The sequence below is a fragment of the Coregonus lavaretus genome (genome assembly GCF_964263955.1).
Source record: "Coregonus lavaretus genome assembly, contig: HAP1_SCAFFOLD_386, whole genome shotgun sequence".
In the NCBI taxonomy this organism is placed as follows: domain Eukaryota; kingdom Metazoa; phylum Chordata; class Actinopteri; order Salmoniformes; family Salmonidae; genus Coregonus; species Coregonus lavaretus.
The window spans coordinates 313,922-341,877 of record NW_028165272.1 but is presented as its reverse complement, the minus strand read 5'-3'; the positions used below and the strand labels follow the sequence as shown (position 1 = coordinate 341,877).

Sequence of the window (27,956 nt, the reverse complement as noted above, 5' to 3'; positions counted from 1 at the left end):
GCGTGCTAGCACAGCACTCATCAAGGCTATGTTTATTGAATTCTCAAAAGAACAATGCAAAAATAGCTTACAAAAATCGCATTAACAATTCTGATAAAAAGGTGTACTTAATGAATTTGTGTTCACATACATTCAGTAGGCCTACCTACATTCACTGTTATATATTTATTTATGTTTCAATACATGCTTCCAATGACATACTCTGAGTATACCAGACATTAGGAACACCTTCCAAATAAATAAATTGAGTCACTCACCACCTTTTGCCCTCAGAACAGCCTCAGATCGTCGGGTCATGGACTCTACAAGGTGTCGAAAGCGTTCTACATTTTAGTCAGTTAGCAGACTCTCTTATCCAGAGCGACTTACAGGAGCAAGTGCCTTGCTCAAGGGCACATCGACAAATGTTTCACCTAGTCGGCTAGGGGATTCAAACCAGTGACCTTTCAGTTACTGGCCCAAGGCTCTTAAGCGTTTGGGCTACCTGCCGCCCCACACAGTTGTGTCAAGTTGGCTGGATGTCCTTTGGGTGGTGGACCATTCTTGATACACGCGGGAAACTGTTTAGCATGAAAAACCCAGCTCCGTTACAGTTCTTGACACAAACCGGTGCGCCTGGCACAGCGCAGGGGTTATGGGCGGGACCTAGGGGGGCTGGACCGCCCTACCTTGCCCGTCCAAATAAAATATTGAAATATTGATCATTTATTTGACCAATACGCTCGCCGACAGAAAGACCCATCAATCTCAGATAAAGCACTCGACCGAGCGAAACAGCGCCCCTCTGTCTCCGTATGTGTAGACCATGTATCTGATACTGTCTGGACAAAAGGAGTATGGCATGTCATACTTTTTCTGGCCAGACAGCAGCAGATAAATGGTCCACACCTAAGGAAACAGAGGGGCGCTGTTTCGTTGGCTAGTTTTAGCAGAGAGGAAAAGGCAAAGCGAGAGGGCTCACTCTCGTCAGAATCTGTCCCGAATATGCCCAATGCGTTTCTATGGGCATGATATGCAGAGCTAAGCTTGTTGCCTGCATTCCCGGCTTTGGTACGAATTACATTATTACGGTGGAGACATGAGCATCTCGTCATCATATACAGATCTCTGGTTTTAGCCACTTGTGAATTAGAAATGAAAGTTAGCTGGTGCACCGTTCAGATGCTGGCTTCCCCTAAAGCAATTTATGTTTTGCCAAAATTATATAATTACTCCTGTCTAAATAAAATAATTCAAAATACTTTACCAGAGAGCTTGACTTAGCCACAGAGGATCATTAGCTTATTATTATTTATTTTTTTGCTTTGGATTGTTTCATATCAGAAGAGCATAGGCCTATTCCTATTCGGGAAGCCAGCAGTTTGGTCAGCGCGCGTGGCAATAGGCCTGATTACTGAGTTGTGGCTGTCAGTGAAAAGCATCTACATTGTGTGAAGATAATATGTTTTGAGTATAATTTAAAATGTTGAGACAATAAGAAGGGGAGGGGTGTGTGTGTGTGGCGAATATATGGGCGTCTCTCTCCAGAATGCATGCACTCAGCTCTCCAGAATGTGCTCTGCTGTCTCCCGACAATTCTTGCACATTCATTGTTTCATTGTGTGAATTGTTTGCCCTTCGATTGTTTATTTTTGTTCAATTCTCCATTGTATATGTAACCAGTAGGCCTAGTAAATGTCCCGTTAATCCTCGTCATTTGGTTACATTCATTTCTGTTAATGCACGTATTACAGTCATTTACCGTTGTCGTATTACAGTCATTTACCGTTGTCGTATTAAAGTCATTTACCGTTGTCGTATTAAAGTCATTTACCGTTGTCGTATTAAAGTCATTTACCGTTGTCGTATTAAAAAGTCATTTACCGTTGTCGTATTACAGTCATTTACCGTTGTCGTATTACCGTCATTTACCGTTGTCGTATTACCGTCATTTACCGTTGTCGTATTACCGTCATTTACCGTTGTCGTATTAAAGTCATTTACCGTTGTCGTATTAAAGTCATTTACCGTTGTCGTATTAAAGTCATTTACCGTTGTCGTATTAAAGTCATTTACCGTTGTGGTATTCCGGTCATTTACCGTTGTCGTATTAAAGTCATTTACCGTTGTCATTCTCGGAGTGGAAACGTTGTTTGCAGAGTTCACAACCTGCTACATTTGTGAGAAACAAGTTGGTTTATTTCATAGCCATTATTTATAAGTTTGGTAAATGTTTTCATTGTCTTTTGTTTGGCGTGCTCCATCTGAGCAATGAGCATAGGTTTGGTTTCTCTGTCGCCTGATAACGTTGAGGGAGCTGGCACGCCTGAGCACGCCAACCTGCTGAGTTGATACAATGTTGCACTTCACTAGTCATACATAGCTCAAGTCAAGACGGGTAGAGAGATAAATGAGATTGAAAGAACCTGCATTTTCATCAGGATATTTTACTGTATTTATTTTTCGGCTTTAGGCCTATGTATTTTACTTAGGTGATGATGGAATGTATAGTTCTATAGGCTATCGCTGAGTTCCATGCGCTAATTTCTTTAGTCACCAATGGATCACGGTGTATCAATGTGGCCATATGGCAAAGGCTGGTGCTCTTGCATTAGTTGAATTTAAACTTTTAGAGTTGTATCATTTTAATTCAGATTTTTTTTTTGATTAACAAGATGACAATAATTTTGAGAAACGAAAACGTTATTATTGAAATTAAACTGTTCCATGAAAACGTGCATATTAAAATAATCATAACTGGGAAGCAGATAGGTAGAAGTGATAGGATAAATTGTAAGCTTCCCCAAACTTGAAACTCATGATCTGCCTAGGGTGTTCATTATAACAACCATTAAAAGGTCCTGTGAAAAAAATGGGCCCGCCTATAGAAATCAAATACCTGTTCATCTGATTCGTTCTGGCCGTTGTCGTATTACCCTGGCCTGGCACCTACTACCATACTCCTTTCAAATGCATTTACATTTGCTGTCTTGCCTATTCACCCTCTGAATGGCACACGTACTCAATCTTATGTCTCAATTGTCTCAAGGCTTAAAAATCCTTCTTAAACCCGTCTCCTCCCCTTCATCTACACTGATTGAAGTGGATTTAACAAGTGACATCAATAAGGGATCATAGCTTACACCTGGATTCACCTGGTCAGTCTATGTCATGGAAAGAGCTGGTGTTCTTAATGTTTTGTATACTCAGTGTATGTTTATACAGTAAAAGCATAAAAGCAGTTTCTCTATGACTGATCCATAGAGGAAAGATGGAAGTCAGGGGTCAGGGGTCAGGGGTCACTCCTGGGGGGTGTCTAGGGTCTCCAGCATCAGCCACAGCCCCCCCTCGGCCCTGAGCACCAGCTGGGGAAGCCTCCTCACCTCTACCCCCCCCAGGGGTCAGGGGTCAGGGGTCACTCCTGGGGGGTGTCTAGGGTCTCCAGCATCAGCCACAGCCCCCCCTCGGCCCTGAGCACCAGCTGGGGCAGCCTCCTCACCTCCACCCCCCCAGGGGTCAAGCGGAACCTCCTCAAGGTCAGCGCCACCACCACACGCAGCTCCGCCATGGCAAACTTCTGACCTATACAGTTCCTATAGCACAGAATGATCGGGATGGTTAATGCTGTTTCACCGAGTATCATCACAGACTGGTTCCCAGATCCGTTTGCACTGTCATGTCAGCACAAACGGATCAGGGACCAGGTTGTAAACATTGGGCTATGTCACGCCTGGGCTGTGATGATCATGTGTATAATGATCATAAAAAAGAGAATCCAAACCTAGGTCCTGAAGAGAAGGGTATGAAGGCATGGGATGAACGGCCCTTTGAGCTCTCAGGGTCAAAGCGCATGGGGTTGTACACCTAGAGAGGGGAAGAGGGAAATGCCATCAGACTAAAGTTAGCCTGTCGGCAGCTCTGTGAGAGGATACTAGGAGCTAGCCAGAGTCCTGAGTGTAGATGGAGTAAAGTGTACTAACGTCTGGGTCAGGCCAGATCTCAGGGTTGTGATGGGTCCCGTAGATGCTCACCAGACAGATGCTACCTGAGGTGGAAAAATACATTAGTATTAGCAATGCGCATGCCCCGCCCACCTGAGGATCAGTCTTTTTCAGCTGTCTATTTCCTTTGTTTACATTGCCTTTCCGTTCGATCTATAAGGACGCTAAAGCTTCGTCGGAGATTTAACGCACTGTCTCGACACTTACGTCACAAGAAAGAGAAGAAAGATAACTTTATTTTGATGGGTGTTAATTTTTTAGTGGAATTGAAAAAAGTTACAATTTAACGCAGTTGAAATGTTTACAAATTAGATTCGCTGAAATGAAAGCAACTCATGAAAATGAACACTTTGATTGTGTAATAGGTGTTTAGATAGGTGTAATCTAGAGCCAAGCGTGTTGATTTTTAATCCGAGAGTATCCTGCTATTGACACATTTGTTGAATTATGTAAGAGAACGTGACAACAGCAGTAATTCATGAGGCAGTCTAGCAGGTGGAGTAGTCAGAGCAGGTGGAGTAGTCAGAGCAGGTGGAGTAGTCAGAGCAGGTAGAGTAGTCAGAGCAGGTAGAGAAGGTAGAGTAGTCAGAGCAGGTGGAGTAGTCAGAGCAGGTGGAGTAGTCAGAGAAGGTGGAGTAGTCAGAGAAGGTAGAGAAGGTAGAGTAGTCAGAGCAGGTGGAGTAGTCAGAGCAGGTAGAGTAGTCAGAGCAGGAAGAGTAGTCAGAGAAGGTAGAGTAGTCAGAGCAGGTAGAGTAGTCAGAGAAGGTAGAGTAGTCAGAGCAGGTAGAGTAGTCAGAGAAGGTAGAGTAGTCAGAGCAGGTGGAGTAGTCAGAGAAGGTGGAGTAGTCAGAGAAGGTAGAGTAGTCAGAGAAGGTAGAGTAGTCAGAGAAGGTAGAGTAGTCAGAGAAGGTGGAGTAGTCAGAGCAGGTGGAGTAGTCAGAGCAGGTGGAGTAGTCAGAGCAGGTAGAGTAGTCAGAGAAGGTAGAGTAGTCAGAGAAGGTAGAGTAGTCAGAGAAGGTGGAGTAGTCAGAGCAGGTGGAGTAGTCAGAGAAGGTAGAGAAGGTAGAGTAGTCAGAGAAGGTGGAGTAGTCAGAGAAGGTAGAGAAGGTAGAGTAGTCAGAGCAGGTGGAGTAGTCAGAGCAGGTAGAGTAGTCAGAGCAGGAAGAGTAGTCAGAGAAGGTAGAGTAGTCAGAGCAGGTAGAGTAGTCAGAGAAGGTAGAGTAGTCAGAGCAGGTAGAGTAGTCAGAGCAGGTAGAGTAGTCAGAGCAGGTAGAGTAGTCAGAGAAGGTAGAGTAGTCAGAGCAGGTGGAGTAGTCAGAGCAGGTGGAGTAGTCAGAGCAGGTAGAGTAGTCAGAGAAGGTAGAGTAGTCAGAGCAGGTGGAGTAGTCAGAGAAGGTAGAGAAGGTAGAGTAGTCAGAGCAGGTAGAGTAGTCAGAGCAGGTAGAGTAGTCAGAGAAGGTAGAGTAGTCAGAGAAGGTGGAGTAGTCAGAGCAGGTGGAGTAGTCAGAGCAGGTAGAGTAGTCAGAGAAGGTGGAGTAGTCAGAACAGGTAGAGTAGTCAGAGAAGGTAGAGTAGTCAGAGAAGGTAGAGTAGTCAGAGCAGGTGGAGTAGTCAGAGAAGGTAGAGTAGTCAGAGAAGGTAGAGTAGTCAGAGAAGGTGGAGTAGTCAGAGAAGGTAGAGTAGTCAGAGCAGGTAGAGTAGTCAGAGAGGGTAGAGTAGTCAGAGAAGGTGGAGTAGTCAGAGCAGGTAGAGTAGTCAGAGCAGGTAGAGTAGTCAGAGCAGGTAGAGTAGTCAGAGAAGGTAGAGTAGTCAGAGCAGGTAGAGTAGTCAGAGAGGTGTTTGGTGGTTGCAGCTCTGTTCCACCCTTTTATGTTAATGTTTTTATATATGCAAATATACCCAAATACACCCTGTGGTATGACCCGTCCCCCTGCCCTCACCCTGTGGTATGACCCGTCCCCCTCCCCTCACCCTGTGGTATGACCCGTCCCCCTCCCCTCACCCTGTGGTATGACCCATCCCACTGTCCTCACCCTGTGGTATGACCCATCCCCCTGTCCTCACCCTGTGGTATGACCCATCCCCCTGTCCTCACCCTGTGGTATGACCCGTCCCCCTGTCCTCACCCTGTGGTATGACCCGTCCCCCTCCCCTCACCCTGTGGTATGACCCATCCCCCTGTCCTCACCCTGTGGTATGACCAGTCCCCCTGCCCTCACCCTGTGGTATGACCCGTCCACCTCCCCTCACCCTGTGATATGACCCGTCCACCTCCCCTCACCCTGTGATATGACCCGTCCCCCTCCCCTCACCCTGTGGTATGACCCGTCCCCCTGCCCTCACCCTGTGATATGACCCGTCCCCCTCCCCTCACCCTGTGATATGACCCGTCCCCCTGTCCTCACCCTGTGGTATGACCAGTCCCCCTCCCCTCACCCTGTGGTATGACCCGTCCCCCTGTGGTATGACCAGTCCCCCTGCCCTCACCCTGTGGTATGACCCGTCCCCCTGGCACCGTCATGTCCTGAGTGTATTGTCTGGTGACAGCAGACACAGGGGAGTGCAGTCTCAGAGACTCTTTGATACACATGGTGGTGAAGGGGAGGCTGCTCAGGTCCTCCCTGCAGAAACACAACACACCAGTCACTCTTTTATGGATCATTCACACATACAGAAAGGACTGGTCTGTTTGGGAGTCTTGGCCTACAGAGATCCCAGACTCCGCTCCTTGTTTCATCTCCTGGAAAGAACTAGACAGTAGAGAACACATTCCTACCATGTTGAAATGAAGAGAACTTTACATTACTACAAATGTGCCCCATTTGAGAAAAGCCTGTGGTATGACCCGTCCCCCTCCCCTCACCCTGTGGTATGACCCGTCCACCTCCCCTCACCCTGTGGTATGACCAGTCCCTCTGCCCTCACCCTGTGGTATGACCCGTCCACCTCCCCTCACCCTGTGGTATGACCTGTCCCCCTGCCCTCACCCTGTGGTATGACCCGCCCCCCTCCCCTCACCCTGTGGTATGACCCGTCCACCTCCCCTCACCCTGTGGTATGACCAGTCCCTCTGCCCTCACCCTGTGGTATGACCCGTCCACCTCCCCTCACCCTGTGGTATGACCCGTCCCCCTCCCCTCACCCTGTGGTATGACCCGTCCCCATGCCCTCACCCTGTGGTATGACCCGCCCCCCTGACAGAAAGAAAGACAGACAGGCAAGCAGTTGGACAGACAGACGAACAGATGGACATACAGACAGACAGAGACAGACAAACACAGGTTCTGACCAGTCTATGTCCTCTGTCTGTCGGGCCTGTAGCAGGTTCTGGACCTCGGCTCTACAGCGGTCCTGGTAGTCCTGATGCTGAGACAAGTTATACAGAACCCAGCTGATCCCGCTGGCCGTGGTGTCATGACCTGAGAGAGAATAAAGTCTCAAATACAGTAGTTTATGATAGGATATACTGCCAGGGTAAATACAGTAGTTTATGACAGGATATACTGCCAGGGTAAATACAGTAGTTTATGACAGGATATACTGCCAGGGTAAATACAGTAGTTTATGACAGGATATACTGCCAGGGTAAATACAGTAGTTTCTGATAGGATATACTGCCAGGGTAAATACAGTAGTTTATGACAGGATATACTGCCAGGGTAAATACAGTAGTTTCTGATAGGATATACTGCCAGGGTAAATACAGTAGTTTATGATAGGATATACTGCCAGGGTAAATACAGTAGTTTCTGATAGGATATACTGCCAGGGTAAATACAGTAGTTTATGACAGGATATACTGCCAGGGTAAATACAGTAGTTTATGACAGGATATACTGCCAGGGTAAATACAGTAGTTTATGATAGGATATACTGCCAGGGTAAATACAGTAGTTTATGATAGGATATACTGCCAGGGTAAATACAGTAGTTTATGACAGGATATACTGCCAGGGTAAATACAGTAGTTTCTGATAGGATATACTGCCAGGGTAAATACAGTAGTTTCTGATAGGATATACTGCCAGGGTAAATACAGTAGTTTCTGATAGGATATACTGCCAGGGTAAATACAGTTGTTTCTGATAGGATATACTGCCAGGGTAACTGTAGAAAGGGATAGAGTGGACCTAACCCCTTGAGGATCACCTCCAAACATGAAAGTGTCTGCCTCTGCTTTTATCTCCTCATTTGTGAGACCACGGCCCTCCTCATCCTTTGACAGCAGTAACAAATCAATGAAGTCTGCTACTCTCTTTCTCTTCTCCTCCCCTCCTGTGGTGTCAGCCTGGCTCTCTGGCTCCCCCTGGAGGAGAAGCTGTGCTCTGCGCTCCTGGACCACAGTGCTTGTGAACCTGTGTATAGGGTTGTACAATTCCAGTTACTTTTTGAAAATTTCCAAGTATTCCAGAAATCCTGGTTGGAGGATTCCTGGATTTCCAGCTTCCGGGAATTTTCCAACCAGAATTTCAGGAAAACCTTGGAATTTCAGGAACATTTCCAGAATTTTGCCAACTCCTACCTGTGTACTACACTACAGGCCTGTTTGAAGCGTTGTCCTTCTGGGGACCTCCAGTACAGCCAGTCCCAGTGGTGCAGGATACGACCTCTCCGCTCGATCACCAGGGTGCTCAGCTCAAAGATGGCTGCTATGTAGTCACTGGAACTCCTGGAGGAAAGGAAAGGAGCCATGAGACAGAGTTGGAGGGAGGGTAGAGGGGAGTAATGAGACATTAGAGTTGGATAGAGGAGGGAGGGTAGAGGGGAGTAATGAGATATTAGAGTTGGATAGAGGAGGGAGGGTAGAGGGGAGTAATGAGACATTAGAGTTGGATAGAGGAGGGAGGGTAGAGGGGAGTAATGAGACATTAGAGTTGGATAGAGGAGGGAGGGTAGAGGGGAGTAATGAGATATTAGAGTTGGATAGAGGAGGGAGGGTAGAGGGGAGTAATGAGACATTAGAGTTGGATAGAGGAGGGAGGGTAGAGGGGAGTAATGAGACATTACAATTGGATAGAGGAGGGAGGGTAGAGGGGAGTAATGAGACATTAGAGTTGGATAGAGGAGGGAGGGTAGAGGGGAGTAATGAGACATTAGAGTTGGATAGAGGAGGGAGGGGAGTAATGAGACATTAGAGTTGGATAGAGGAGGGAGGGTAGAGGGGAGTAATGAGACATTAGAGTTGGATAGAGGAGGGAGGGTAGAGGGGAGTAATGAGACATTCGAGTTGGATAGAGGAGGGAGGGTAGAGGGGAGTAATGAGATATTAGAGTTGGATAGAGGAGGGAGGGTAGAGGGGAGTAATGAGACATTAGAGTTGGATAGAGGAGGGAGGGTAGAGGGGAGTAATGAGACATTAGAGTTGGATAGAGGAGGGAGGGTAGAGGGGAGTAATGAGACATTAGCGTTGGATAGAGGAGGGAGGGTAGAGGGGAGTAATGAGACATTAGAGTTGGATAGAGGAGGGTGGGTAGAGGGGAGTAATGAGACATTAGAGTTGGATAGAGGAGGGAGGGTAGAGGGGAGTAATGAGACATTAGAGTTGGATAGAGGAGGGAGGGTAGAGGGGAGTAATGAGACATTAGAGTTGGATAGAGGAGGGAGGGTAGAGGGGAGTAATGAGACATTAGAGTTGGATAGAGGAGGGAGGGTAGAGGGGAGTAATGAGACATTAGAGTTGGATGGAGGAGGGAGGGTAGAGGGTTGTAATGAGACATTAGAGTTGGATAGAGGAGGGAGGGTAGAGGGGAGTAATGAGACATTAGAGTTGGATAGAGGAGGGAGGGTAGAGGGGAGTATGGAGACATTAGAGTTGGATAGAGGAGGGAGGGTAGAGGGGAGTAATGAGATATTAGAGTTGGATAGAGGAGGGAGGGTAGAGGGGAGTAATGAGACATTAGAGTTGGATAGAGGAGGGAGGGTAGAGGGGAGTAATGAGACATTAGAGTTGGATAGAGGAGGGAGGGTAGAGGGGAGTAATGAGACATTAGAGTTGGATAGAGGAGGGAGGGTAGAGGGGAGTAATGAGACATTAGAGTTGGATAGAGGAGGGAGGGTAGAGGGGAGTAATGAGACATTAGAGTTGGATAGAGGAGGGAGGGTAGAGGGGAGTAATGAGACATTAGAGTTGGATAGAGGAGGGAAGGTAGAGGGGAGTAATGAGAAATTAGAGTTGGATAGAGGAGGGAGGGTAGAGGGGAGTAATGAGACATTAGAGTTGGATAGAGGAGGGAGGGTAGAGGGGAGTAATGAGACATTAGAGTTGGATAGAGGAGGGAGGGTAGAGGGGAGTATGGAGACATTAGAGTTGGATAGAGGAGGGAGGGTAGAGGGGAGTAATGAGACATTAGAGTTGGATAGAGGAGGGAGGGTAGAGGGGAGTAATGAGACATTAGAGTTGGATAGAGGAGGGAGGGTAGAGGGGAGTAATGAGACATCAGAGTTGGATAGAGGAGGGAGGGTAGAGTACAGTGAAAGAGGTGATTTGCTTATCTAATGTACTAAACAGTTGTATTTCCGGATTAGCTCTACAAACCAATTCGATTAAACAAATGAATTTGCCCTGCTAAGAGAGACTGGTCCAAAATGCTGCAACATACAACACACAACAGATGGAAATAATCTGTCCTTGAGGTCACTTCTGGTCGTCCTTCCACAATACAGTAGATATCACTGATATTATATTCTGTAATGCTACTCTGATCTTATAGAATATACGTGTAGTGAGATGGGCTCTTGCCTCAGTCAGTATCAGAGGTAGAAGGTTACTGGGCTCTTGCCTCAGTCAGTATCGGAGGTAGAAGGTTACTGGGCTCTTGCCTCAGTCAGTATCAGAGGTAGAAGGTTACTGGGCTCTTGCCTCAGTCAGTATCAGAGGTAGAAGGTTACTGGGCTCTTGCCTCAGTCAGTATCGGAGGTAGAAGGTTACTGGGCTCTTGCCTCAGTCAGTATCAGAGGTAGAAGGTTACTGGGCTCTTGTCTCAGTCAGAATTAGAGGTAGAAGGTTACTGGGCTCTTGCCTCAGTCAGAATCAGAGGTAGAAGGTTACTGGGCTCTTGCCTCAGTCAGTATCAGAGGTAGAAGGTTACTGGGCTCTTGCCTCAGTCAGTATCGGAGGTAGAAGGTTACTGGGCTCTTGTCTCAGTCAGTATCGGAGGTAGAAGGTTACTGGGCTCATGTCTCAGTCAGAATCAGAGGTAGAGGGTTACTCACTGCTTCTGTATCAGTCATATTAAAGACAGGTTATTCACCGCTTCTGTATCAGTCGTATTAAAGACAGGTTACTCACTGCTTCTGTATCAGTCGTATTAAAGACAGGTTACTCACTGCTTCTGTATCAGTCATATTAAAGACATGTTACTCACTGCTTCTGTATCTGTCATATTAAAGATAGGTTACTCACTGCTTCTGTATCAGTCATATTAAAGACAGGTTACTCACTGCTTCTGTATCAGTCGTATTAAAGACAGGTTACTCACTGCTTCTGTATCAGTCATATTAAAGACAGGTTACTCACTGCTTCTGTATCAGTCATATTAAAGACAGGTTACTCACTGCTTCTGTATCAGTCATATTAAAGATAGGTTACTCACTGCTTCTGTATCAGTCATATTAAAGACAGGTTACTCACTGCTTCTGTATCAGTCATATTAAAGACAGGTTACTCACTGCTTCTGTATCAGTCATATTAAAGACAGGTTACTCACTGCTTCTGTATCAGTCATATTAAAGGCAGGTTACTCACTCCTGGCAGTTGCTGTTGTAGCTGAAGGTACATCTGAGCAGACTGTCCAGAGTCATCAGGCTGATGTGACTGAACATGTCCTGGCAGCTCTTTCCCTCGGCCACCAGGCGGCGCCACTTAGACTGACACCAACAAGCAGGGGAGAGACCATTGAGTTAGTTAGAGGAATCATCTTTTTTATCTGTCCCATTATGGTGTCTGTGACAGCACGGGCAGCGTCACCGAGGCTGTCTCCATTTTGAAGTAGTCAATTTTCTTGTTTTGTGTTTTTTAAAAAAGCATAAAGCTAATATTGGTGATTTACAGACACCTGCAGCGCCGGAGTCCTGAATCATATCTCGTGTCATTCATTTATTGTGGCCACTAGATAGCATGTGATATAGTTTAAATCCATTTACAAACAATGCAACAAGGAGACAATGCTCTGATATTTGGCTGATCACTCCCCAACCCATAGGAATTCCCACCCAAGTTGACTACTTTCAAATGGTGGAAGCCGTCGATGGCAGTGTACACGCTAAAACGGGTTCTATCCATGATGAGTCCTCCAACTAACGCTGTGGGATAAATTTGTGTTGCCTACTTCACCACACTACCTCTTACATTCTCACACCAGGGGAGGCTGGCGGGAGGAGCTATAGGAGGACGGGCTCATTGTAATACCTGGAATGGAATAGATTTAGCTCCCTCCCACCAGCCTCCTCTGTCTGACACATGCTGCATCCAATGAACAAGTTTCAAAACAATCATTTGCATTCACAAATGCACAAATAAAAAGAGTTGACGAGGAGACGAGACGAGCTAAAAACTCGCTGCAGAAGTGTAGACGTGTAAACGCCCCTAAATGTCCCTTTCTTTTGTAACTGTGTCAAAACTTGTTTCCATGAGACAGAGAGCTGATAAGCTTGACAAGACAGATGGAGCGGGAGATGAGAACTACTCACAAGCTATTTGTAAGCTATTTGCTTACTTCACTACATCATTCTAACTGCTCGTATAGCGCATACATAATTACTATCAACAACGTCTATTTGCATGTGCTGGCGAGTGCAACTAAACTAGACTAGGACTATTAAAAGGATATGTCTTCGAATATCTAGTATTTTATATACAGTGCCCTCTGTAATTATTGGGACAGTGAAGCATCTTTTCTTCGTTGGCTCTATACTTCAAAACTTTGCATTTGAAATCAAACAGTGACCGTGAGGTTAAAAGTGCAGACTGTCAGCTATAATTTGACTGTATTTTCATCCATATCGGGTGAACCATTTAGAAATTACAGCAGTTTTTGTACATAGTCCTCCCATTGTAGGGGACCAGAAGTATTGGGACTAATTCCCTTATATGTGTATTAAAGTAGTAAAAAGTGTAGTATTTGGTCCCATATTCATAGCACGCAATGATTACATCAAGCTTGTGACTCTACAATTTTTTTTAAACAATTTATTTTGGTTGTGTTTCGGATTATCTTGTGCCCAATAGAAATGAATGGTAAATAATGTATTGTGTCATTTTGGGGTCACTTTTATTGTAAATAAGAATAGAACATGTTTCTAAACACTTCTACATGAATGTGGATGCTACCATGATGATGGATAATTAAGCAATAAGCCTGAGGGGGTGTTGTATATGACCAATATACCACGGCTAAGGGCTGTATCCAGGCACTCCGCGTTGCGCCGTGTGTAAGAACAGCCCTTAGCCGTGGTATATTGGCCATATACCACAAACCCCTGAGGAGCCTTATTGCTATTATAAACTGGTTACCAACGTAATTAGAGCAGTAAAACTAAATGTATTGTCATACCCGTGGTATACGATCTGATATACCATGGCTTTTAGCCAATCAGAATTCATAGCTCAAACCAACCAGTTTATAATCCTGAATTAATCATGAATATTGATCAGTGAGAAAGTTACAGACGCACAAATATCATACCCATAGTCCCTGTGCCATAGTCCCTGTGCCCAAGAAAGCGAAGGTAACCTGCCTAAATGACTATCACCTGGACAAAAGGAACACCTATGTGAGAATGCTCTTCATTGACTGCAGCTCAGCGTTCAACACCATAGTGCCCACAAAGCTCATCACTAAGCTAAGGACCCTGGGACTAAACACCTCCCTCTGCAACTGGATCCTGGACTTCCTGACGGGCCGCCCCCAGGTGGTAAGGGTAGACAACAACACATCTGCCACGCTGATCCTCAACACGGGGGCCCCTCAGGGATGCATGCTTAGTCCCCTCCTGTACTCTCTGCTCACCCAAGACTGCGTGGCCAAGCACGACTCCAACACCATCATTAAGTTTGCCTGACGACACAACGGTGGTAGGCCTGATAACCAACAATGATAAGACAGCCTATAGGGAGGAGGTCAGAGACCTGGCCGTGTGGTGCCAGGACAACAACTTCTCCCTCAACATGAGCAAGACAAAGGAGATGATCGTGGACTACAGGAAACGGAGGGCCAAACACGCCCCCATTCATATCGACACAGCAAGCGGTACCGGAGCGCCAAGTCTAGGTCCAAAAGGCTCCTTAACAGTTTCTACCCCCAAGCCATAAGACTGCTGAACAGCTAATCATGGCTACCCGGACTATTTGCATTGTCGTCGTCCCCTTTTTATATCATACCCCCAAGACATGCTAACCTCTCACCGTTACAATAACAGGGGAGGTTAGCATTTTATATCATACCCCCAAGACATGCTAACCTCTCACCATTACAATAACAGGGGAGGTTAGCATTTTTTGGGGGGTATAACTTTCTCACTCATCATTATTCACGATTCATTCAGGATTATCCGTCATCATGGTAGCATCCACATTCATGTAGAATTGTTTTTATTTACAATAAAAGTGACACCAAAATGACACAATACATTATTTACCATTCATTTCTATTGGGTACAAAATAATCTGAAACACAACCAAAACAAACAGCAAATGCATCCAACAAGTTTGTAGAGTCACAATCTTGATGTAGTCATTGCGTGCTGGGAATATGGGACCAAATACTTAACTTTTGACTACTTTAATACACATATAAGGGAATTAGTCCCAATACTTTTGCTCCCCTAAAATGGGAGGACTATGTACAAAAAACTGCTGTAATTTCTAAACGGTTCACCCGATATGGATCCAATGTTTTCAAGTATAGAGCCAAAAGAAGCCAAAATGCTTCACTGTCCCAATAATTACGGAGGGCCGTTGAGAACAGAGAAGCTGGTGCAAAAAAAGTTACTTGTACACTATACCACTTGTTTCTCTAACATGTTTCATGTTAAGGGCCAAATGCCTTGAGTTTACTTGAGTGTTGCTCAAATGAACCCACACGATCAGTGCTGTTGCTCCATAGACTCACATGCATGATGTTGGCGGAGTGGTTAAAGGTCTTGACATAGTTCTTGAGGATGTCGAAATGGAAGGCAGGAGTGAGTAGGCGTCTACGACGAGACCAGTCCTCTCCGTTACTCAGGAGAAGACTCTGTCCTGTAGGACAATATTACCGTAGCTGTGACTAGGACAGAGGATCTGAGAGTACTGTATATACTATAGGAAATATTACTGTGACTAGGACAGAGTATCTGAGAGTACTGTATATAGTATAGGAAATATTACTGTGACTAGGACAGAGGATCTGAGAGTACTGTAATAATCCTGGGTACAGTAAATGAAAGGTGTTCATGTTTTGTTCTTACCCAGCCATGGTCTCAGGAACCCATAGAACAGCTCATCTTTGACTGTGATGGAAGCTGCAAGGATGGACGAATGGTGAAGGAAAACAGTTGTGGTCAAAAGTTTTGACAATGACACAAATACAACTTTTCACAAAGTCTGCTGCCTCAGTTTTTATGATGGCAATTTGCATATACTCCAGAATGTCATGAAGAGTGATCAGATGAATTGCAATTAATTGCAAAGTCCCTCTTTGCCATGAAAATGAACTTAATCCCCCAAAAACATTTCCACTGCATTTCAGCCCTGCCACAAAAGGACCAGCTGCCATGATGTCAGTGATTCTCTCGTTAACACAGGTGAGAGTGTTGACGAGGACAAGGCTGGAGATCCCTCTGTCATGCTGATTGAGTTAGAATAACAGACTGGAAGCTTTAAAAGGAGGGTGGTGCTTGAAATCATTGTTCTTCCTCTGTTAACCATGCTTACCTGCAAGGAAACACGTGCCGTCATCATTGCTTTGCACAAAAAGGGCTTCACAGGCAAGGATATTGCTGCTAGTAAGATTGCACCTAAATCATCCATTTATCGGATCATCAAGAACTTCAAGGAGAGAGGTTCAATTGTTGTGAAGAAGGCTTCAGGGCGCCCAAGAAAGTCCAGCAAGCGCCAGGACCGTCTCCTAAAGTTGATTCAGCTGCGGGATCGGGGCACCACCAGTGCAGAGCTTGCTCAGGAATGGCAGCAGGCAGGTGTGAGTGCATTTGCACGCACAGTGAGGCGAAGACTTTGGAGGATGGCCTGGTGTCAAGAAGGCAGCAAAGAAGCCACTTCTCTCCAGGAAAAACATCAGGGACAGACTGATATTCTGCGAAAGGTACCTGTGCCCAAGAAAGCGAAGGTAACCAGCATGATGGAGCACCTTGACATAAGGCAAAAGTGATAACTAAGTGGCTCGGGGAACAAAACATCGACATTTTGGGTCCATGGCCAGGAAACTCCCCAGACCTTAATCCCATTGAGAACTTGTGGTCGATCCTCAAGAGGCGGGTGGACAAACAAAAACCCACAAATTCTGACAAACTCCAAGCATTGATTATGCAAGAATGGGCTGCCATCATTCAAGATGTGGCCCAGAAGTTAATTGACACCATGCCAGGGCGGATTGCAGAGGTCTTGAAAAAGAAGGGTCAACACTGCAAATATTGACTCTTTGCATAAACTTAATGTAATTGTCAATAAAAGCCTTTGACACTTATGGAATGCTTGTAATTATACTTCAGTATACCATAGTAACATCTGACAAAAATATCTAAAAACACTGAAGCAGCGAACTTTGTGAAGACCAATACTTGTGTCATCCTCAAAACTTTTAACGACGACTGTGGCTAAGGAGAAAAGCAGATAGCATGGCCGCGGGAAGTACGGGTGCGGCAGCACCACCTGGTGGTGAGATGTTAAAACTACGCAAGGGAGTTCTTTTTTTCTACAAGCCTTTTTCTCATGACAAATTAAGGAAACTGTAAACACAAACACACTGGCTAGCTAGCACACTAGAGCGAGTAGCACACTGGACAACCAAATCACATGTCTAGGCCTATCTTCTCTGTCTAAATTGACAAACACTTAAGCCTACTTGAGATGCGAGGTAGCCTACCTAATTGGCTAAATGAAGGCCTGCAAGCGCCATTTGAGCTGCGACTAGCATTACCGAAACAAGTGTGTTTTTCTCATCAACATCACTGTTCATCGTTTAATCCCTTTTAGCAGGGTGTAATTTGCTTAACATTGGTCTGTTGAGACATACAGCATGAGAAAGCTAAAATTAGTATATTTTTAACCATTAGATACCCGCATTTGGCGGATGTTTTATTTTGCCCAGTTTTTGATTTGTGAGCTTAAACTTGATATGATGATCAGGCTTAAACATGAAACAAACTTCATATGATGGTCAGGCTTAAACATGAAACAAACTTTATATGATGGGCAGGCTTAAACATGAAACAAAGTAGTTGACTAATGAATACGCTATTTGCCTTCATCAAAACAATGTTTTTGTTGCATATTTTAGTCTGGAGCCTGCTTATGTTTAAGGGGGTTGTAACCTATTCAAAAGGACACACTAGGAGTTAGGGGGGTTATAACCTATTATAAATGACACACTAGCAGTTAGGGGGGTTATAACCTATTATAAATGACACACTAGCCGTTAGGGGGGTTATAACCTATTATAAATGACACACTAGGAGTTAGGGGGGTTATAACCTATTATAAATGACACACTGGCAGTTAGGGGGGGTTATAACCTATTATAAATGACACACTAGCAGTTAGGGGGGTTATAACCTATTATAAATGACACACTGGCAGTTAGGGGGGGTTATAACCTATTATAAATGACACACTAGCAGTTAGGGGGGGGGGGGGGGTTATAACCTATTATAAATGACACACTAGCAGTTAGGGGGGGTTATAACCTATTATAAATGACACACTAGCAGTTAGGGGGGGTTATAACCTATTATAAATGACACACTAGCAGTTAGGGGGGGGGGGGGGGTTTATAACCTATTATAAATGACACACTAGCAGTTAGGGGGGGGGGGGGGGGGTTATAACCTATTATAAATGACACACTAGCAGTTAGGGGGGGTTATAACCTATTATAAATGACACACTAGCAGTTAGGGGGGGTTATAACCTATTATAAATTACACACTAGCAGTTAGGGGGGTTATAACCTATTAAAAATGACACACTAGCAGTTAGGGGGGGGGGGGGGTTTATAACCTATTATAAAGGACACACTAGCAGTTAGGGGGGGTTATAACCTATTATAAATGACACACTAGCAGTTAGGGGGTTTATAACCTTTTATAAATGACACACTAGCAGTTAGGGGGGGGGGGGGGGGTTTATAACCTATTATAAAGGACACACTAGCAGTTAGGGGGGGTTATAACCTATTATAAATGACACACTAGCAGTTAGGGGGGGGGTTATAACCTATTATAAATGACACACTAGCAGTTAGGGGGGGGGGGGGGGGGGGTTATAACCTATTATAAATGACACACTAGCAGTTAGGGGGGGGGGTTATAACCTATTATAAATGACACACTAGCAGTTGGGGGGGGGGGGGGGGGGTTATAACCTATTATAAATGACACACTAGCAGTTAGGGGGGGGGGGGGTTATAACCTATTATAAATTACACACTAGCAGTTAGGGGGGGGGGGGGTTATAACCTATTATAAATGACACACTAGCAGTTAGGGGGGGGGGGTTATAACCTATTATAAATGACACACTAGCAGTTAGGGGGGTTATAACCTATTATAAATGACACACTGGCAGTTAGGGGGGGTTATAACCTATTATAAATGACACACTAGCAGTTGGGAGGGGGGGGGGGTTATAACCTATTATAAATGACACACTAGCAGTTAGGGGGGTTATAACCTATTATAAATGACACACTGGCAGTTAGGGGGGTTATAACCTATTATAAATGACACACTAGCAGTTAGGGGGGGGGGGTTTATAACCTATTATAAATGACACACTAGCAGTTAGGGGGGTTATAACCTATTATAAATGACACACTAGGAGTTAGGGGGGTTATAACCTATTATAAATGACACACTAGCAGTTAGGGGGGTTATAACCTATTATAAATGACACACTAGCAGTTAGGGGGGTTATAACCTATTATAAATGACACACTAGGAGTTAGGGGGGTTATAACCTATTATAAATGACACACTAGGAGTTAGGGGGGGGGGGGTTATAACCTATTATAAATGACACACTAGGAGTTAGGGGGGGGGGGGGTTATAACCTATTATAAATGACACACTAGGAGTTGGGGGGGGGGGTTATAACCTATTATAAATGACACACTAGCAGTTAGGGGGGGTTATAACCTATTATAAATGACACACTAGGAGTTAGGGGGGGGGGGGGTTATAACCTATTATAAATGACACACTAGCAGTTGGGGGGGGGGGTTATAACCTATTATAAATGACACACTAGCAGTTAGGGGGGGTTATAACCTATTATAAATGACACACTAGGAGTTAGGGGGGTTATAACCTATTATAAATGACACACTAGCAGTTAGGGGGGTTATAACCTATTATAAATGACACACTAGCAGTTAGGGGGGTTATAACCTATTATAAATGACACACTAGGAGTTAGGGGGGTTATAACCTATTATAAATGACACACTAGGAGTTCGTAAAAAAAAAGCCTAAAATAGACGAGATGCATCTATTATTCCAAAACTGCAGCTTGTGGTTGGAACCCACATTTCCCTGCTTTAATCAATTAGTCCATATGGAATTTGTGATAAAGCTGTCTTGATTTGGCGAGGAGTGTAGCTTGTCCTGTTTGTGTATCCCATCAGTTAGATGTATTGTTGTAGGCAGTAATGTCTGTAGAACTAATGGGAGCTTGGGTTCGCAGGACGGGAGTGTGTCTGGGAGCGGTCAGCACCCCCCCCCCCCCCCTACTCAAAACATCTTCTCGTGGCTATGACAGACAGGCTATTAGCCAGTGGAACAATGTGTCCACTTTGGGGTGGCAAAGGTTTGATGGTATGTGGTGTAAATTATTTAATGACCTACTACGACAGGTATTCAATAGGCTCTATGCACGCATCACTTCCGCATTGGCGTAAGGATGCATGGGCATTTCCGGTTACCGGAAAAAAACATTAGACAGTGACAGTAGACCGTTATGATGGCAGAGATTAAAGTTTACAAGGTGTTTGCTGGAGTTGCCTAAAGTATCTGTTAATGATATACGGAGGGTCGTCCGGACATCCAGTACGACACCACGTAGCAAACTGGATAAAGGCTTCAAATTTTACGTTTCTTATTTTCTTTGCAACTTTGAAGGTAACATGCTAACGCTAGCTAGCCTGAGCTAGAAGCCTTGCTTTGGTGTTTTAAAGTCATGACGCCGTCCTGCTTCAGGTTAATCATGCTTTTTAAATAAAGTTTAATCATGTGTATGTACCTCTCACTTCATGTGTTTGGTACTTTTATGAAAGTATCAGGTAAAAACAGGACTACAAATGAGATCTCTGTGAGAGCGCACTGCTACCGCTCAATGAAGAACCTAAAGCCACCCCACCAGCTGAGAGTAGGACTAGATTAAGGGACACGTTCAAAGTTCTGTTGAACTTGTTCAAGGTTCCGTTCAACACATGTTTTACTCGTTTAATGTTGTTACCACAGCTTTGATTGCCGTTGCTAAGAGAACACTTTAGTGGTTTTCACGATAGCTGAACAGTGGTAGCCTAATACAGACCAGGTTAGCTGAGTGGGAATTGCCATGCTTTGTTGTTGGGTCTGTTGTAAACAAATTGGAGTTTGGTTTGAAATGTAAACAATAATGATATTACTACTTTTTCCTGACTTGATGACTGCAATGACAGTAACATATTCCACTCAGCTATTCTTCAAACTGCTGATGTTCTACTCAAAACTGTCCTGTCATCTTTACTTCTTTCTTTATAAACATATGGCCCAACTTCCTTGCTTTTGCACTTGATGTTTCTACTTTTCAAGAGGAAGTAGGAGCAAAACCTTCACTCTACTGTTGTTATTGGTACTAGGCTACAATGTTGCACCACTCACCTACTGCTCTGCCAATACTGTTTGAAGGCAGGTAAATGGCACAAGACAATAGGTAAGTGGTGGGAGACAGTATAGCCAAGTGGTGCAGGACAGTAGGAAAGTGATGCAGAAAGCACAAAAGTGACACGAGACAGTAGATAAGTTGCTTCCACCAGTAAAAAGTAGAAAGAACAAGTCTTACTCCTACTCCTGCTGCTGTAGACCCTCGTCTTTCAAAACCCCATTAAATTATGCTTCTGTGTATTTCAGATGACATTGCGTGATTCACAGCCAGTTGTGCTGCTGTTAAAAGCTACTGTTCCTGTGTGGCTGGGTGTGGGATATGCAATCATTTGGTTGCATTACTATATCAGACCGCCCATTACTCTGAATGTGGCATGTCTGTCGTCCCTCCTGTACTTTCGTGCACTGAAAACAGAGCAGAAGTGGCATAAACCACGAACAATGGTTTGTATCATTTCAATACCAGACAGTTGTGTCACATGCATACTAGCATCTCTCCTAATACCAACTCATAAATAAACAGGGAGTGAAGCCAGGACCTGTGGATGCCATGGTTGTAGTGTGAAGCCCAAACCAGATGCTACTCCGGCAAGCGGAATTAGGTATGCAGAGTCCAATTAAATAGGCAGACTACAATGTGTTGCGAAATAAATGTTATTAATCGCTGTTAGATTCTGGTGTATTTCCTAGTGAACCCTTTACTTTTCCTGATATTGTTATTCCAGATCTACACTTTGAAACCATCCATTGAAACAGCACTGGAACAGCTCCCCTTCTTCAGACGTCTGCGCCCAGCTGGAGTCGGAGGCTCTATCACATCTTCACTTAGAAAGTGTCGGCTGCAGACTCGTGTGTTTGTTGTAAGAGAGTTGACTCGTCGAATGTTAAATCACCCACCGTTTATGCAATTCACTGTCTTTGGGAAAAGTAAAAAAAACGAACAGAAGAATTGCATCTGGCAGACACTGTACATTGCGGCACACAGCAGTGATGGCTGGAAGAGCTGTCATCCCGTTTTTGAAAGGACACTTTTGTACGTTTACACGTCATCATGTTATAAGTCAAGACGAAGTATTACAAGTAAAAACATTAACATAAACATTAAGATAAACAACAACAACAACGACGAAAATTAACTGTTTCGGATGTTTTTGACGACAAGCATTCAATGCTAGCATACGGTAGCACAGCGTTCTACGATAACCGGATGTTTACATCCATCCTGAGATTTAACCGGAAATACGTCATGCTCGCCTGTGCATATCGCCTATTGTTCTCCACAAGCCCCTAATCAAATTAATATATAACCTCTCCAAAAAAAGTAGCGTTGTACGTTTTTCACACATTTATATATCTTGCTGTATGTGAGTCTATGCAATCAAATGTTCACAGGCTGATAAAAGAATGTTGGAGATAAGTTGGAATGTTCACATGCTCATTGAAAATGACTGTATCAAACAACAATGGAACATCCTATTGGGTGGATCTCATCTTAAAAATCCATTGGATTTGGTTCATTTTTGCTGTCATATCTGATGATTTACCTAGACTGATTCACCATTGAAATAACGGTGTTACAAATAGCAGAACAACATATTTGTTTTAGGGAAGTTGGTCATACTGGGAAATAAGTTCAAGAGATCCAGATCTGCTACCATGTTGGTTTTATAGTTGCCACCTTGTATAGCAATACTCAGCATGCTAACATGAAAGGTGTGCTCTGTCATTTGTTGAGTTGTCCCAGCAAGTTAAAAAACAAATATTTAAGGTAAACACAAATTATCTCTAAAAATAAACATAGGTGATTATAAGCTATTCTGTCCATGACCATCTTAAAATGATCCTCTCTAACCTTTCAAGTTATTTCATGAAATATGATCATATTGATATGATAATAATCATTTTGTAGCCATGAGTTCACTGTCTGACAGACAAATTTGATTGAAATGATGCAATCGGTGATTAGAAAAAATCCAGCCTTTTAGCAATTGGACTATTGCTGATGCCTTGGATAACCCTCAGCAGCCACTAACCAATACATATCTCAGTAGGTCCTATACTGCAATATACTATGTTTCCATCTATGAAGGCAGTTAACCTAAGGCTGTAATACTTCACCAGCTATGTAAGTTGATTCCTTCATCTTCAGGGGGTTTGTTAGAAAGTTATGTTGGAATGCAGTGTACAGTATATATGATAGGATTCAAGACGTAGATGTTATATTATTGGCATGATATTGTATATCATTAGATCCCCTTTTAGGAACATAATAGATACATGTTTAATTGTTTGAAATTGAAATATAGAAATGAGGGATGCAAATACCGCCCAGACCAGTTATATGATGTGTTTTGGAACATTACTGGAACCGTTTTGCTAATACTTCATGTCACATTTCTTGATGTTAACACAATTTCTAGAATCATATTGAATTATCATTTTAATTTAACAGACATCAGTGAATGCTTCTAAACTTTTTGTAAGTGTTTTTAATGTATTTGAAACGGTTACAAAACTCAGCAATTCTGACAGCTTTTTGGGCATATTCTTACCATGATTCTGGTAATATTTTGCTAAAGACACATAACTGACATACTTGGGCCATCGTTTTGTGTTGTCCTCATTGTAACACACATTTTAAGCCATTATTGGTCTTAATACACCAGTTATTTATTCAGCTATGGCCATGCAAACGGAATCCAGTTCCTCCCTATTGAAATTAATGGCAGCCATCTTGAACATAGGCTACTGGGACTTCTCATAGACAAAATCTATGATGACTCTACTGTTTATTGCTCAAACACTTTCCCAATGGGTCTCCTGGTTCTGTGTGAAATGTGGCGTAGTTATCATCTGGTACCATGTGATAACAGAGCGCATCCCAATACTGCCCATTCTTTTTTTTAGTCATTTAGCAGACGCTCTTATCCAGAGCAACTTACAGGAGCAATTAGGGTTAAGTGCCTTGCTCAAGGGCACGTCGACAGATTTTTCACCTAGTCGGCTCTGGGATTAGAACCAGCGAACTTTCGGTTACTGGCACAACGCTCTTAACCACTAAGCTACTCCGTCTCCATGCACCACAAAATGCATACATGTATGACCTTTGATCCCCCAAGGTGGGCCCATAGACATGTCATTACCAATCCAATTGTTTGATACCTTAATTTGTGTTGTATCATGAAGTTAATAAAATATCAATTGTGCTAGCATAAGAAGATTGTTCCCTGACAATACAAAGCTATATTTCATGCCCTCAGTCCTGTTGGCCCAACTAGCCGCATAACATAACATATCATGCAGTGATAACCACATTTAGCTACCTCCGATAAGTGGTTATCATACCGAAATATAACCCACAGACATGGACCTTATTGAAAATCGTTGTTAGACTTTGCCACCCCAAAGTGTCCCTCTGGCCCATGGACTAAATGAGGTGGTCCTCTGTATACAGGGTCCTGTTCATTAGGGCACACAACTAAAAACGTTTTGAAACATTTAGCAATGGGAAATGAAAATGTGCATTTCTTATTTGGACAATTCCAGGTAGTCCCTCCCCGTTTCAGTTGGTTTTCTTCAGCTTGGTGCCCCAATGAACAGGACCCAGGAGGGGGGTGGAGTGAACAGGACCCAGGAGGAGGGGAGTGAACAGGACCCAGGAGGGGGGGAGTGAACAGGACCCAGGAGGGGGGGAGTGAACAGGACCCAGGAGGGGGGGAGTGAACAGGACCCAGGAGGGGGGGAGTGAACAGGACCCAGGAGGGGGGGAGTGAACAGGACCCAGGAGGGGGGGAGTGAACAGGACCCAGGAGGGGGGGAGTGAACAGGACCCAGGAGGGGGGAGTGAACAGGACCCAGGAGGGGGGGAGTGAACAGGACCCAGGAGGGGGGAGTGAACAGGACCCAGGAGGGGGGAGTGAACAGGACCCAGGAGGGGTGGAGTGAACAGGACCCAGGAGGGGGGGAGTGAACAGGACCCAGGAGGGGGGGAGTGAACAGGACCCAGGAGGGGGGGAGTGAACAGGACCCAGGAGGGGGGGAGTGAACAGGACCCAGGAGGGGGAGTGAACAGGACCCAGGAGGGGGGAGTGAACAGGACCCAGGAGGGGGGAGTGAACAGGACCCAGGAGGGGGGGAGTGAACAGGACCCAGGAGGGGGGGGAGTGAACAGGACCCAGGAGGGGGGGAGTGAACAGGACCCAGGAGGGGAGGAGTGAACAGGACCCAGGAGGGGGGAGTATGTACCTGGCGCCAGCAGCAGAGGCTTGATGTAGTCAGGGTGGAAGAGGCGTACCAGGGAGTAGAAGGGCCCCAGAAACCAGGAGCAGGAGTGGCTGTAGGTTCTTACCAGCTGATCCACCGCCTGCAGACCCTCCTCCGTGCTCCGCATCTAACACACACACAAACACACACACACACACATGCACGCAGGCAGGCATGCACACGTACATGCACACACACGTACATGTACGCATGTATGCACACATGTTCACGTGCACATGCAGACACACACACACACACACACACACATTGTGGTTTATAATATATGAATAGACATAAACAAGTATATTTCATGAGGAAAACAAAGACAGTGAAGGTAAACAGTAGGGAGGGGGGGGGGGGTCCTCTGGTTCCTCCAGAATTGTGAAATTTGAAGGTAACGTTTCATGCTGTACTATTGCTGAAACCAAACCTCCATGTGAAATATCCAGTCACTGGTGTCACAAACACACTGAAGAAACAACTGCAAGACTGATACAAAGCTACTTCTTTATAACCACAGGCTTGGGGGTGGGGGGGGATAGTGGTGTGAAATGAGTTACCAATAAAGACTTTAGCAGTGTATTTATTTTTACATTTGACAACTGAAGTTGTAAAAGACAGGCTTTAGTTTTCAGTGTTTGTGGTGGAAGGGACACTTACTGTAGCCTTGTGAACCACAGGAAGAACCTTTTCCTGTAAACAAAGCACTGCTGTCTAACAGTCAGCATCGCCAGCCTAATACAAAATGGTGGTCACTGAGACTTAAAACATCCACTGAATTCATTAAAAACATTTCCTTTCCCAAGAGCAACATAAATTAAAATTAATATTGGATCACCTTTATTAACAAAGGTCTATTTTTCAGCTCAACATGCAGGTAGCAGTGTAGGGGTTAATGTCCTGTCAATTCCATCCATTAATTCGGTCTACACATACATACACACACACACACACGCAAACACACACACGTGCGCACGCACACATGCACGCACACACACACACACACACAGAGAGAGAGAGAGTCTGTTTTGTCACCTCTCCCAGGTGTCCCATTAGCCAGTTGTGTGTGGGCGGCTTACTGAAGCACCGGAGACGTCTGGTGAACTGAGCATGGCTCCACAGCAGACAGACGACACGGAGGGACAGGAGGAGGAGGAGAACCAGAGCAGAGAGCTGGAGGAGAACAGAGATGGAGCAGAGAGGAGACAGGAGACCTCCCAGACCCAGGAGTCCATCTAGCAGACGACCCAGCACTGCATCCACAACAGCCATCCTGTACAGACACAACACCATCAACCAGAAATCAAATAAAGCTATTCTATCCTATTCTATCCATCCTGTATGACAGACAGTAGAGACACAACAAGGGTTGAGACATATAGAAAGACGTTCCGCTTTGTCAACAGAAACAGCAGATCTTTTAACACAATGTATTTCAACTGACATAACGATGTGCTGTCTCATAGACCGTAGAGCCAGCCTATACGGTGCAACAAGAATACAATCCTATATCACCTGAACTGGTGAATAACAATACCCTGAACAAACTTAGTATGATGGCTTTTCTCGCTTCATCGCACAAAGACTGAAATATATAGTAGACCTATTTATAGATGGTAGTCTGCGCACACAGATACTTGCCTCTCTTAGAAGAGCTGACTGGCTTGGTTTAGTTCCTCTTAAGCATTGAGAGAGTCTCACCCCCTAGCCCCCTTTCAACATCTCTTTATTTGAATCTCTTTCCGCCACAGATTGACTCAACACACAACAGGGAACCTACATGCTGTTAACCCATAGGGCCCTGGTCGAAAGTAGTACACTAGAAACGGAACAGGGTGCTGTTTGGGTCAGAAGCCTGGAAAGCAGAGAACCACTGCCACCATGTGGTCATTTTGACCCCGGAGGCATATTTTTTATCAAAGGTGGTTTATTCAATTCTTCCAATGTTTCATGACTTTGTCAATCAACTTGTTCTTAACAAATCTGAATCATTGTTATAGTGTTTCTGTATCAATGTGGACATTTTTAAAAATTCCTTTTGGGGTCATTTTTAATTCCGCCTTATAGTAATTTGATAAATATAACCTTTATTTCAATCTAGGTTTCTCTGGAGACATAATGACATGTTATCCATACCACCAGAGGGTGGAGAGACGTGTAGTTGTGATTTTGACCAGATAGACCACCTGTAGAGATATAGCACCCCATGTACTCGCCTAACATTAGACTGTATGTGTGATTTTGACCAGACAGACCATCTGTAGAGATATAGCACCCCATGTACTCGCCTAACATTAGACTGTTTTTACATCACGCATCGTATGACTGTGTACAAAACCAAAATTACCATATTTGTGTGCATATAAAAATCTGCCAATGGTATAAAAAGTCTGTAGTTCAATGCTTCCCATTTTCTGCATGTGCATCTTTCGACGCAAAACCCACCACTGGTGTTTCATAATGATCATAGCACCAGGTCCAATCCAAGTGCCGTTTAGCAAACTCCAGGCATTTACATTTGTTGAATGACATTGAAAATAGAGCAGAAAAGAACCCCATACCTACTGTAGAATGGTCCTGGGGCCCTTGTTAAGGTCAACGGCATCGTGAACTTTATCCGTTATCATGACATCATAG

General features: G+C 44.5%; 1 protein-coding gene across 1 annotated transcript; it reads right to left on the bottom strand.

Annotated features, from left to right (window-relative positions):
• LOC311116037 (cytochrome P450 4F3-like) lies at window positions 1-26,591 on the bottom strand (the record flags this gene model as incomplete). The annotated part of the gene is made up of 12 exons (XM_084191171.1): window positions 1-3,572; window positions 3,761-3,843; window positions 3,960-4,024; window positions 6,468-6,601; window positions 7,270-7,399; window positions 8,130-8,335; window positions 8,503-8,649; window positions 11,725-11,846; window positions 15,089-15,216; window positions 15,426-15,479; window positions 25,302-25,446; window positions 26,355-26,591. The coding sequence occupies 12 exons, from the start codon at window positions 26,589-26,591 to the stop codon at window positions 3,395-3,397; spliced, it is 1,629 nt and encodes a 542-aa protein (XP_084047297.1). The 3' UTR covers window positions 1-3,394.
• Between the last annotated feature and the right edge of the window lie 1,365 nt (window positions 26,592-27,956).